This window comes from Carassius auratus, chromosome 24, assembly GCF_003368295.1.
Source record: "Carassius auratus strain Wakin chromosome 24, ASM336829v1, whole genome shotgun sequence".
Taxonomy (NCBI): Eukaryota; Metazoa; Chordata; class Actinopteri; order Cypriniformes; family Cyprinidae; genus Carassius; species Carassius auratus.
The window spans coordinates 5,505,550-5,520,340 of record NC_039266.1 but is presented as its reverse complement, the minus strand read 5'-3'; the positions used below and the strand labels follow the sequence as shown (position 1 = coordinate 5,520,340).

Here is a 14,791-nt window from a genome sequence, read left to right as displayed (position 1 = left end):
CAGGAAACACTAACGTGCTATGTCACAAATTAATGGAGTGCACAAAATAGAGTGTCATGATGATGGATACTGCAAAAATAGTAGACTATGCAGACAACGCAAACATGGAACATTCACAGACTGCTTAAAAGGTGCCACAGAATGCAAAAATCACTTTTATAATGTGTTTGAACACAGTTGTGTGGCAGCAGTGTGTGAAAACAACCAGCCTATAATTGTTAAAATCCACCCACTCATTGTTTTATAATCCCAATAATTCTAAACAGTCTCCACACTAGCAGTTCCAGGTTTCTCACTACTATGACTACATAGACGCAAGAGGGTCTGGCTGCAGACTTGCACTTGCACTGTCAGACTTGCATTCTCAGGCTTGCACTCTCAGACACTTGCACTTCCGCTAGCGATTTTTTTTTTTTTTACTTTTTGTTTGAATTTCCCAACATTTTACAACAGTAGCCAGGTGGCGAAGACAAGAAAAAAAAAAAAAAAACTAAATTACGATGTCACTTGCAATCGCTACTTGCACTCTCTGGTACCTGTGACACTTGCAATCAACACAAATCATGCATGTTGCCAATGGAGACAAGATTAAACGCAACGCGCAACGTTTCGCGTGAAGCATTTTTCCATATAGAATAAACTGTCTACAAAACGTCTTTGTCCACTAAGCCACATTATGTGTTTTATTTATAATGAAACGTTAGAAAAACGTTATGTACAATTTAACGCACTGCGTTCTGAACTCGTCTGCTTGCCTGTACAGAGCTGATCCTTTTAAAATCACTTAATGCATTTCATAATGCACGTATAGGCTATGCCTATATTGCCTATATGCCTATGTCTTTATCATTTTAGTCTGTTATTAGGCCATATTAAACATTCGCATTGTGTTCATAGCCATCTGCTTGCCTTGTAGTACATTAAATAATAACTATATATCGAATTTGGTCGTTTAATTGAACTTAACGTATCCTAATGGCAAATGGTAAATGGACTGCATTTATATAGCGCTTTCAACAGACCACATGGCCATCCAAAGCGCTTTAGAATTTGCCTCACATTTACCCAATCACACACTCATTCATACTCCGACTGCGGTGTCTGCCATTCAAGGTGCCATCCAGCTCGTCGGGAGCAGCTGGGGTTAGGTGTCTTGCTCAAGGACACCTCGACACTTGGTCAGGAGTAGCCGGGGATCGAACCACCAACCTTCCGGTTTGTAGACAACCTACATGAACCACTGAGCCACTGCCGCCCCATTATGCCATATTAAGTGATTGTTTTCTACAGGAGGAAAACGCTTAACGAAAGACTTTGTGCATTGCGTTCATATTCTGCTGTTCTGTGGCCACGGATTTGCCGGTCTTGTCTTTTTCTTGCAGGACCCTGTACATTATAGTAGTAGGCCACAGCGTCTTGTCTCCATTGGCAACATGCACGATTTGTGTCGATTGCAAGTGTCACAGGTAGCGGAGAGTGCATGTAGCAATTGCAAGTGACATTGTAATTTAGTTTCTTTTTTCTTGTCTTCACCACCTGGCTACTGTTGTAAAATGCTGAGAGATTCAAACAAAAAGTTATAAATAAATAGAACAAAAAAAAAATTTAATAAAATAAAGACTGCAAGTGACGTCGCAAGCGGAAGAGTGCAAGTCTGGGAATGCAAGTAACGATTGCAAGTGACATTGTAATTTAATTTCTTTTTTTCTTGTTTTCACCACCTGGCTACTGTTGTAACATTTTGAAAGATTCAAACTAAAAGTTATCAATAAATAGAAAAAAAATAAAAATAAAAAAAGACTGCAAGTGACGTCGCTAGCGGAAGATAGACGGTGATAGTCCTGCACATTTGTGACACTTTCTGCCCTATTAGCATACACACAGGTAGAAACAGTGGTCCGCTATTACTGTTCTCTGAAAAAAAAAAAACGAAAAGTCCTATACATCTGTGCTTACATTTTACTCATGTGACTGCCTTACAAACTTGGATTGGTTCAGCACTGGAGTTGTGCAAAGATTGCTGCTAAAAGAGGGATCGATACAAGCGCACATCATAATTTGTTTTCCAAAAGAGCTTCTTGGCTCTCTGTAAGAATAATGTTGCTAAAGCTACCATCGCCTCTACCTGTTTTCACTAATGCTGCCATCATGTGCTACCAGAATGCTCAATTGCGGTTTTAGGGGAATCCCCCTGTAAAAATCGCATTCTGGTGGAGTAAAATACACGTTTTTGGTGGAATAACCCTAGTAAAATGTTAAATCTAAGGGGCTAAATATCACGTTATTGGGTTTGCTTAATCCCGCGGGAGAACCACGAACTTGGCAACACTGACTACTCCGCACTCATCTGAAAAGGGAGGTGGGAGCAGCAGCTCATTTTCATTTAAAGCGGACAAACACAAAAATCTATATTATCTGTGGGATATCACTTAATATACACACTCTGGGGACATCAGAGAACCATTCAAAATATTGTATCAGTGCATTCTATAATGCATACTGCATTTGAAACTGACAAGAGCTTTCTCCAAATGGCACAATCAAATCTGAAGCCCATAAACTTATTAAACCGATTGACCTCTCTTAACAATGAGTGCGTTTACTTCAAAACTTCGACATTTACTCAGAACCTATTTGACCACATGGGCATCTACACTATGAAAGCTATCTAGTTGAATGTATTTTAACTCCCTATGGAAGTGGTCAAAAGTGAACAAAATCAAAACATTTCAGACACTGCTTAGAGTTGTCCACTTGTGATCGGAATGACAAACATGCATCTTAAAAACAGGGCTTGTGTTTTTTGATACAACGAGAATGTTAAAGGTTCAAGCCAGTTAACAGGATTTGAAAAAACGCATTTTTAGTCACTTGCAAAATGTATTTGTTTTTGCATGATGCATTTAATTTGAACAATGGAATGCACAACAAAATATTTCAGACTTCAAATTCACAACTATATACGCAAATCCCTTTCACTTTTGTATTTTAAATACACAGCAAAGAACTGCCACAGCAAATAAAAAATAAAAAAACTCACCCATCTCCAGTGCGATGTCAACATCTGGAGTTGGTGTGACATCAGTGGCATCCATGCTGTCCTCATCATCGGCCTGTGCACAACCTCGACTGTGAGACCTGCAACACAAACAAGACAATATTGCTAATATTCCACAACAGCTCTCTAGTGATTTCTATAGTCCGAACTGTGTTCAGATCAGTGTGCAGAGTAGAAACCAAGAGCACAGCAAACATGTGACTTTTAAGCAGCTCATCTAACTAGTAAAATGTTATTTTGATAAGATCAAGGTTATAAAAAAAAAAAAAAAAACACCTTTTGTGAATGTGCTGCATGTGGCAGTGTGGGTTTAAATTGAATCTTCTCTTTGAAAACAAGCACTTCTACTCAAATTCTGCAACTGTTTGAAACTGTGTTATCGTTCTGTACAGAATTTTTTACTCACAGCATTAGTGCTGATATATGAGTTAGTGATCTTCATGACAGTGCAGGTCAGTGTGCGAGTCTCCACCCTTCCCCCACCAGCTCTAACCAACATGTCAACATGCATCTAGCAGCCAATGGAGGCTCAGTGTGGCCTGCAGCAAGCGCTCGGCTGCTCATCACTATGGTTACAAAATCTAGTTCCCTACAACAGACACGATCAAGAGGTGAACCAAAAAAAAAAAAAAAATTCCAAACCTCTACGCATAACACACTCTCTACAGGTTTTGAGCAGATCCATTAGAAAAACAATTAAAACCAGTCCAAATCACAAACAGTTTAAAACCACTAAAATTCCCAGACATGTTGCATCTTTTGTCATTACATTACTTTGGTCAAATACAAAGAACTCCAAACAGGTTAAACGGTTTCATCCATTTTTCTTTTTTTTTTTTTCCAAAGCCACAAGATGCTAAAATCCTGCCATGGCTATCGCTATGTCAATCATTGCAATTTAATCATTTCAGCAAATGATTTTTCAGATTAATTACAATTTATTGTTTTGCCAAGAACTTTTTTTTTTTTTTTTTTGGAAATTGAGGAATCGTGATTTTGAATAGAAATTTTACCAAACGTTAGAATTAGACACTTTGACAATAAGCCAATGATAATAGTAAAGACAAAAGAACAATCCAACCACATTTCTGTGCACGTGATTAACCATTCGTATGTGATGTGCTCATACCACTAGGTGCCATTCACACAGAAAGTGCTTTTGTGTTGAAAAAGATGCGATGTGGGCAGTGGAAAAGGAAAAAAAATAAAAAGATGGGAGTGAACTTTTAATTTTAGCGCCATGTTTTTAGACTGCCATTCCATGCATGCAGTCAAACATTTTTACATACATAAAAACAATGGAAAAGCAACGCAATCGAATAAAATAAATCTGTATGTCTGATATTTCATGTTTGCATTTTGGTGACAGGCTGAAAGCAGCTGTTATTTTTACAGAACATTTATAGTTAATAATAGTCTACTTATGTTATACCTTCAGTCATTTTGATTTTCAATTACCTTGACTTTTGAGATTTTTAAAAGCATTTTCCTCATATTATTTCTGAAAATATAATGTGTATAAGAAGTTTGACCAAGATGTAGTTGTAATTCATGCATATTTTCTGCTTCGATATTAAACAAGTGATTTGTTTAACATTTGCATTATGTTGACAACTCCATGTGTGATGCTAGAGGGTTAATAAAGAAAAAGTTACTTGAATCATGTTTCAGTTACAACTTGACTAGTTAAAAATCGTAAAAATCAGGAAACGGTCAAACGTTCTAAAAAAATATATATATAAAAAAAAAATCACGCAGCCCTACATCAGAAACTCATCAAGCCTCATTATGAAGCCTCTTATTAAATGGATATCATCTTTTGAATTTAACTTGAAATGCATAACATGCAAAACAAGCTTACTATAAATACATCAAAATACAGTCCCATTTGAAAACACTGGATGAAACCCAAATAATTGTGCGGCTTGAAAACTACTGTTCTCCCCAAGCACAATGCAGAATGGGTAGAATAATAGGCATCAGATTTCCAGGCTAAGGTTTCTGGATGTAGACGGATACTGCTGCTGCCTGCTAGCCTGGCGCCCAGCGCTCTGATCAATGACCTACATCATTGAAAATGCAGGCTATTGTGCGGTGCTCGAGACAGGTTTAATCCAGGTCAACAACCCCCTCCTCTATAATGTGTCTCTCAAAAGATTCACATTACATGCGATATCTTGCCCAACGACAAACAACTGAAGACTTGCCAACTTCCCTAATGCCATTTAGCCTTTAACACTGGAGTGAAATGCTGAATAACCAGTGAATGTCAGCTTTCAAGTGTTGAATGAAAAAGTACACTGCAACACAACAGCTTAACATTTAGTTTCTACTTCATTTGTAGAAACTACCCGAATCGATTTTCTTTCACCAACGCAATGGATGCTTAGAATGTTTTGCATAGGATTGACCAGGAGAATGATTGTTGAAATTAAGTGATATTTTATTTATTTGTGTTAGTGTTCAGTTATATTTGACATTTAAAAGAGTTTCTGTTATGTTTTAAGTTTTTTCATTTTCCACTACTGAAGTGTGGAGCGTATGGTTAGGTTGTGGGTGGCTACATGCATTAATTTGAAAGTATGTTGCTCCTCTCAAGCAAAACAAGCAATAGGCTAAAGTCAATGTAGTGAACTTGTTTCTTGTTCATTGCAAACATTTGCTATGCAAGTGGGTTTAAATCACACAACAACAATCAAGAGTTCATGTTACAAATGTTTTAGATTTAATTGGTTGTGCAATGTATTGACAAAAGTTAAGATAGACTTTACCTTAATTCATGTCGCAGCTGTTACATTTTTTTAGGTAGCCCCCGCACAACAAGTTTTACTGAGTAGATTCTGTAAGTCTACTGCTGTTGTATATTGTATATTTCCAAAAATAAATAAATAAATAAATAAATAAAATTCAAGATGCAAAGTGGGTTTATATGCTGATTAAGTCTTGCTACACATGACTAATTAAGAGTCAGTGCTGATCCCTATGGAAGTGAAATGTTAATGTTGCTTTACCAATTACTGCTAAAAGCAAATACCAGTCACTGCTTGCTGATGTGTGACAGGAAATGTAAACAGTCTACCAGAATATTACCAAAATGGTTTTCTATTTTAATATTCTTTAAAAACAAGTTATTCCTGTGGTGACAAAGCTGAATTTTTTGCATCATTACTCCAGGTTTCAGTGTCAAAGATCCTTAATTATTTTAATATGACGATTTATTATCAATGTCGGGAACTGTTTAATATATACATAGTGCAGTATAGAAACATGTTACAAGTGTACAGGCACGAACAATAATTATGTCAATAACTATTACGCTTTAAAAACGATTCTAAATTTAAGGCGATAGTAGAGTCCACATCACAATGATATTGAGAAAGGCATAGAGAAACAATATAAATGGAATCACTTTCAGAATAATTTTACTACTGATAGCCACCATCAGAATCCACCTGAATTTAAAAAGCACAATCATTTATGTCCTCACTAGTTAAAACAATTTCTCAAAAATGTATATTTAAAGGGTTAAAGGGATCTCACTAATATGGTGAAACAAACCTGTGTATGTGAACTACCTGTAGTTTTACCTGCTTTGTGAGGACTAAATGTCTGCATAATGTAGTGTGTATTCATGTTTCTAACCCCTTAAAATCAAATGGTTAAATAAACATATAGTGATTAATAAAAAGGGGTGGGTTTAGGGTATAGAGAATACTGTAGCTCAGTATAAAAATAATCACACCCATAAAAAGTCCTCATAATGATAGATGCACCAACATTTGTGTAAGCTTCCCAACACTGTAGAGTATTTTAGATAACTACTCTTACAGTAACCTCGAACCCATAATATCTCTGTCCTTCCTGGGAGTTGGTGGGTTGATATAAACGTTTTCTCTGAAATTGGTCACCCTAGCCTTTGCTTAAGCTTTTTTTATTATTATTAAAAATATTTAATTAAATAACTAATTATATACATTTAGAAATAGTCTTTGTGATTACACTGTCATTACCGAAAAATTATTTCTCTCTACCGCAACTTGCCTTAATTGCACTTAATTGTCACGGTAAGTGAGAATGGTGTTGCGGAGGATGAGGTGTCTTAGCATGTTTTGTTAACAACAGAGAAGCCATGATGATTTAGCCAATTTTCCACTCAATATATATATTTTCACATATTTTATCTAATATTTTTCGAAATATAGAAAACTGCCATTTTCAGTCAATTTTTTAATTTTAACTGGAACAATATAAAGATATATGCCTACCTGGTAGCTAATGTGTTGCTTAAATAAAAATCAAGCTTTATTTAAAAAAATAAAATAAAATGTGTGTGTAAATTGCCCTCAAATAATGTTGCTGAAGATGAGGACATCAGTCATGGACACTTAAATTTTCCACTATTGTATTATTATTATACAGGAATATTCAGCATGTCATTTCTCTCTCATGTGAAAACATCTAGCAGAATATCCATTTATATTTTTCAGAATATTTTCATTCTCATTTGTTTAAATTACAGAATAACAAATTCAGACACAGCTGAACGTGTTGTGGTAATGATAATTTCATCAGTTTCACTGCAATTCATAGTATATTGTTAGAATTAAAGAACAATAAACATAATACATATAACCATTGCACTTATCTGTACATAGTAAATGAAGTTATTTTTAGTGAGTGGGGGGGGGGGGGTGCCCAAAATGTGAACCCATATTGAGAAAGGCATGGAAAAGAGTGAGTGAGTAGGAGAGATGACTGAGGATGATGGCAAATGATTTTTAGATTCTGAGCACCACTGACAAAACATCTAATCTTGTAAAATGTGCGTCAAGTTTTGCTGCTTCATGATATAAATAGAGTACATGCAATCTCAAATCTCAAAAGTGAAAATGAAACTAAAAAGTGCCTGTTGTCAGCCATCGGTGACACACAATGCCATCGTCTATCGGCCCAACACTAGTAACCACTCTAATATGTCTTGCAAAATCTGTGCATGCAAAGGTTCTGCACAATCATCTTGTTCAATATTCTCGGGGGCTGAAACAGTCATCCTTAACTATCCCAGAGCAGACAGAACTTGCTGCTTTGGCAAGGGGCGTGGCAGTAGCGAAACACCGTCTAAGCTGTTCTCCAATCACAACGCACTGGAACAGCTCACCAATCACATGACATTTTGTTTACATATATACATAATCTAAAAAATACAAACTATACGAATGCTTTATTTAAATACTGTACCTATACACAACAAACATACTGACAGATTTTGACTAAATATACTCAAAAAAATACAGACTACATGAATGCTATATGAAGGTATTGTAATGATGTAAATTATTTGAAAAATAATGCATTTTTGAACCAACAGGCATTAGAGCGTGTTGTAGTACACACCTTAAAACTAAATCAAGACTGTGTAAAAATAGTATAATTAGGGCTGTGATGGGGGCAGATTTTTACTAATAAAAAAAAGGAAACAAAATATTATATATATATATATACACACACACACACACACACACACACACACACACACACACACACACACACACATATACACACACACACACTATATTAATTCACAATAAACGAGGCTCAGTCATCTATTAACAAACGTACAGGTTTATTTTAGCACTTCGGTCAGAGAACATGCAGGCTGCAAAACGCTCAAATAAATATTTAAAAAATAATACAATAAAACACAAAAGTAGCCTAAATAAGAAAGTTAATACACCCTCTGTCTACAGGACGTGAGTGACACCACAAAATATTCTAGAACTAATAATCAATCAGTAATGCTACACTGGATGCGGCACGACATGACAAATCCCCGATGTCAAACTGCCTCGTCCTATTTAATGAGGTACTGACACAAAGTTAAAATGTCTTGCATAGACACTAGACAAACCTGTTGTGACGACGGTTCACTGAAAAAAGCCTAGACCATTTAGGGAAGCTGCGCACAGTCAGCAGAGGCTCACGAAGCAAGGCCAGACGAAAGTAAAAATCCCACTTTAAGCTGGTACATTAACTCCTCGTCTGCACGCGATCTCTTTGAAATTTGCGATCACGGGAACTTGAAACCATTTGTGACATGAATGGAGGTGGCTCCAGATCGGGCATATATTATTTGGTTTCCAAACAAGGTCCATTGCCCAACACAAAAACAATTTGTTGAATGCATTAACTGTATTTTCCTGTGCTCAAACATGGCAATCTAAAGGAAATGCTGTCTATGGTGTTTGATGTCATTTGTAAGTTACCATAGATTCATAGTCTAAATAAAACTATTTGCAACTATTACTGTTATTATACTAGTGTGTACAAAACAAGTGTGCAGAGAGTGCGTGACGTCACATGCACTACCGCCATGGGGGACCGTCACAGCCCTAAGTATAAAAGGACCACTTTAAATCTAGATTAAAAACACATCTCTTTAGCCAATCATTCACATGATGTATCTCATAACCTTGTACTTCAGTTTCATCTGATCAAATGCACATTTTAATTATTTTGCTTGGGTTGAACACACTTTTTGCATAGTTGGAACCGCAGCTACGCTAATTTTTCTCTATTACCTTCTCTGTTTTTGCCATGGATTTGGCATCCCATGGTAACTAGGAATTACACAATCTTCAGTCTGGATCCAGCCCTTACAAAGAACTGAGATGAGATGATGCCAACCCCCAGAGGACCACAGATGAGGACCCTCAGACAACTAACTGCTCGATTTTTACTGTACATTTCTGTCAAATGGACATCATTTTCTATAAAGATGCTATGCAATGATATGCATCATGAATTCTATACAAGTAAACTTCAATTGAACTGAATTGATTCACACCGAGAAAGATCTGCATAATACATAAAATCAAGGCCTCTGGAGATTCTTGTTTTGCTAGGAGGGTCATACTAAATGGATTTTACGTGTACTTTATCATCAGGGGTAACAAGGTAAACAAGTGATGGGATTTGGGGTAATGAGTAACCTGAAGGTAAATAAACAGCCGTTAAGCAGTGCTGAGATGCACGGAGGGTCAGGACGCTCCCAGAAGGATTGTGCTCATGGCATTTACAGAGCTCTGCACTGCTAATACATAAAACACAGGACCAGAAATCCAGAATTCAAAGGATTACAGGGTAAAGAAATGAGTAAACTCGGTTCATAAAACTATCAAATAAAACCTTCCTTATTCCCTATACACACATAAGTCACTGATGTAAAAGTTAAAAACAAAAATAAACTGCATTTCAAATGTTTTGGATCAGTAAGATTTTATTAGTTTTTTTAACCTCTATACCTTATTTAAACCTAGACTTTGTATATTGGTACATTAAATTTACAGCATCAGTATCAAAATGGTAGCGCCCCAGTGACCGCTTTTGTACTTTTTTTTTTTTTAAGTGTAATGGTAGATTTGGTGCTCTATAAAACATAGACGTGCTGTCATTTATTTATTTACTTAATTAGGTATTTATTTGTTTACATGCATGTGTGTATGTGTTTATGTATGTGTATACAGTATATTTATGTGTTTGTGTGTATAAACAGTGTTTTCTTGGTTCAGTCCTTTTTATTTTTTGTAATAAACTTCAGTATGATTCTTTTAGATTTATGCTTGTTCAGGATCCATGTGAAAAACTTTGATAATTGGTTATCAGCAAGTGTGGTCAATCAGATTTAACTTTTTTTGTAAAATGCATAAGTCAAACTGAAAAAGAAAAGAAAAGAAAATAAAGAATAAGCTAGAAGAATGTTTTAAAAAAGCATTTTGTTTGGATAAGACTTTTGGACCCCTCTCTATATAATTCATATATCAATAACAAATTTAATGACACGTAAAAATTTTCCTATACATGAGGTGAAAGTTCATTTGCATGTCTGTCAATTTGAAATGTCCTTCTCCCAAGAATGCATGGCGCATACATGGCACACTGGTGAACAGCAGAAGAAAGCAAAAGAGAGTGTACGAGAAAGAGTGAGAGAGTGCCAGAATGGAGAGCAAAAGGGAAGCAGAGAGGGGAAAAAAAAGCTTACAGTGCAAGTAGTTCCAGCACAGAAAGGAGGAGCCTAAAACCCGGGCCGGACTGACTGGCTGAAGCGAGGCACACCCCCTTCTAACAGCACTGCTGTCTCCCCACAGACACCTTAACTGTTTCCTCCCCTTATGCTTATGCCTAGATGGTTTAGACTTCTTGACTTATAGAAGAAAAGCTTCCTGCAATAATAATAATAATAAAAAGTCCCTAAGGAATCTGGCCCACAAAATGCTATCATAGGTTTGAGAAAGAAAAAAGAAAAAAAAAAAACTTGTTATACTCGCAGTATTACAGTCAACATTCTGGTAAACAAAGGAAGTGACATGAGCAACAGGCTCAATCAAACTAACTCACAAGCAGTATGTTGAAGCCCACTACCATTGAAATTTAATAATTCTTGTCACCAATTTCAGTATTACAAAGAAAAAAAATCTAATAGTAGCCTATTTAACATAAGTTTTTTTTTTATTATTATTGTTTTCACTGTTACAATTCAATTAGCTATGCATTTGTTGTTATTAAAGTAACAAAAGTGATTTAGTAAAGAGTAGCGAGTGATTTTCTTTGCCTTTTGTTTTTTGATGTACATTAAGGGAGAATGTAGCAACAGGTATTGCAGTCTCTTTAGGACCTAGGCTAATTCACAGATTTACTACGTTGTCAATATATACCCGATTTTCCCCCAAATGTCTGTGTTAAGACATAACCAATCTTTTACAAGGTTACTCGCAAAGACAGGCATTTTGGCACAAGCATTGTGTATTTGACCATTCAAGTACAATAAGCCACAAAAAAAGACCTCAATTCAGCACTTGCACGATGTGAGACCGGGGCTTTATCTGTGAATGTTTCAAGTATGTGCTCACAGAAAGGCTTTCAGACGGTGTGCGAATTGAGGAATTCTTCTTTTTATCTGATACATACCAAAACATGTCAAATAGCCTCGTGCTTGACCTACCTAGCAGCTTACTCTTGCAAAGAACCGACTGTGGGAAGTTAGACAAGCTCTTAGTGGGTAAACCAATGTTTCAAAGACTGATTTTCACAATAAAACATGGAGATGCATTAGAGTCCAAATGCAACAGTTCAACTATACATATCTAGCTCTCTGTTTACTTTCTCAGGAATCAACCAACATAGTAATGTGTTTCTCCTGCCATTATATTGGAGGTGGGGGTGGGGGGGTCAAGTCAAGACAAAGTCATGGTCCTCTCTGTGCTTTAATGTGTCAGTTGCATTGCTGTTTATGCATGGTCAGAAAGCTCTCTGATTTCATCAAGAATATCTTAATTTGTGTTGTGTCTTATGAGTTTGGAATGACATGAAGGTGTGTAATTAATGACAGTTTTACATTTTTCGGTTGAACTATCCCTTTAACACTTTCCCCGCTAAACAAAGAATTTTCCGTTATTAATGAGACAACGCTTCCCCTCACTTAAAAAAAATAAAATGCTGGTGGTGAAAGAGTTAATCTGGGACATGTAGTATTTCAAAACAAATCACACACATAACCCTTATACATACCCATTTGTCAGAGAAGGGAATTTGTTTTTGGGGAAACGTATAAAAGCAGTCATAACTTTGAAACCAGTCCTCTTGCTACGCTGCAGAAAACAGACACTTCCCCTTTAAACAAAACACATTCTTTTCAGTCAGTTCACACAACTTTAAAACTGATATCTCAACTGAATGTGTTTTGGACATTGAGACACAACCTCCATGGTGTGAACATGGCGTGTAGGGTCCACAGAGGGCTGTACCTGCAGTATCAGGTACCTCACTAATCTGCCCTATATCGGCACTGTTTATTTGACAGCCAACACTTGATCTCATAGTAGAGGCCCAGTATTCCCATCACAGGCTTGATACACAAACACCCTGACTAAACTACTCTTAAAGAAATTAAAGGTCTACAATATGTATTGTAAGATCGCATTTTCATTATAGTCAACACAGAGTATTTAGAACTTATGTCATATTTAGTGGAATGTAATAAAGAGAATTTGTCTTGTTCAGCAACATGCTGTGTGAACCTCTACTTCATGAGTTGCTATTTAAGAATAAATCACTTTGATGATAGCCATCTCCATGGTGCCAGCATGACCATGTACTGTACAGCCTCTAGAACTCTATAGAAAAGATTTTTAAACCCAATTTAAATATAAATAAATTAACTCCCATTAACTTCCATGTGTTTCTCCCACAAAGCTATCGTAGGAGTTCAGAAGATTTGGGCTCATATGGACCACTTTTATGGTGGGTGCTTTTGTGTCCTTTTGGTTGCTTGAAAGTCTGTTCCTGTTCAATGTAACAGCAAATTCTCTCCTTTTGTGCTGCATTGAAGCAAGTAAGTTTGACTTTTTGGAACTAATTTGTAGCAATGTTTTCTTTTTGGTGAACTACTGGGTTATTAAATGGGTGGGGGCAGCTTATAAAGTGGCAGATTATAGTTGTAAAGAACATCAAAAAAGGACTAGGACACCCATAAACTGATGATGTGCCACATCAGCCATATCCAGGTTTGCTTGAATATAATGAAAGTGGTCTAGATTTTTTGAGTCGTGCCACTCATGTCCGATGTAGACACATTGTCGTTTGAAATACAGCCAGTCTAAAGTGTTCCCTTTTGTACACCCCACGCTGTATGAAAGCAGATTTATGTAAGAGCCAAAATCAACTTGGCAAAAAGAAAATGTCTGCCTTCTAGAGCAGCATCTCCATGTAAGCCTCACAGAGCTCTTCCACACTAATGCACATCGACACACTCGAAAGCCTCTTCCAGGTGCAGCAGAATACTTCACCAGAATACAGTCCTCTCAACACACACACACACATATAGATAGGACGGCACAATTAATACAAACTATTTCACAGTGAAGCATGCCACTGTGTTTTGACATGTGAGCAGCTTCCGCACTGCCGGTGTTTGCATCATCTCAGAATGAATGGCTCTGTTTGCAGTAAATGTAGACATGGAGCTCGTGTGTAGTAGAGTTTTGGGTCACTTATAACGTGCATTTGGGAACACAACACGTGACAACCATCTTATCATACTGGTAATGAGTATATCCCTGTGGTTTTACGCCAAAATAAAAGTTTGATGGTTTTGAAAATAAATATCTGAAAATAAAGAAACATTAGCACTGTAATTTTACAACGTAATGAAAAAAAAAACATTAAAATTAAGAATAAAGGTAAATAATAATTATGATGACAATAATGATGATGATTACCATACTGACAAACACAGCATTTCAATCCAAACCGGATTGCAAATTACAAAACTAAAAAAAAAAAAAAAGGAAAAAAAAAAAAATTCCACAAACCATGCAGCCTTGCATATTGGGTTAACCAACACACTGAACCTTAATGTACATCTGACCCTAATCACATAAGTTATCCAGAGGGTTTCTTAATAGAAAGTGATTAAATAATTCACCGTGCTTAATGAATAGTTTAAATGGGCATAGGGGAGTTCAGAAGATAAGCTTGAAAACTGGCTAATACTTTAATACTAAAAAAGAGTGGGGGGGGGCTGGCACCAGGGCAGGGAAGATAATCAGGTCATCATAATCACATGACAGTATTAACTAGCCTCATAAATCACCATAAATATCACAATTGCTCCCGGACTTAAGCCTTATTGGTTTAATCTGATTTCTGGGCAAATGATAACCTTCAGTTCAGGCAATC

The 14,791-nt window shown here is 36.4% G+C and overlaps 1 protein-coding gene across 10 annotated transcripts in view; it reads right to left on the bottom strand.

Annotated features, from left to right (window-relative positions):
* Positions 1-14,791, bottom strand: part of kmt2ca (lysine (K)-specific methyltransferase 2Ca) — a 137,369-nt gene that overhangs the window by 102,367 nt on the left and 20,211 nt on the right. For all 10 annotated transcript variants that reach the window (XR_003275547.1, XM_026200790.1, XM_026200789.1 and 7 more), the window contains exon 3: positions 3,041-3,138. Coding sequence is in view for 9 of the 10 variants with exons in the window: in XM_026200790.1 (XP_026056575.1) it covers positions 3,041-3,138 (98 nt within the window). In the remaining variant the exon portion in view is untranslated. The remainder of the gene's footprint in view (positions 1-3,040; positions 3,139-14,791) is intronic.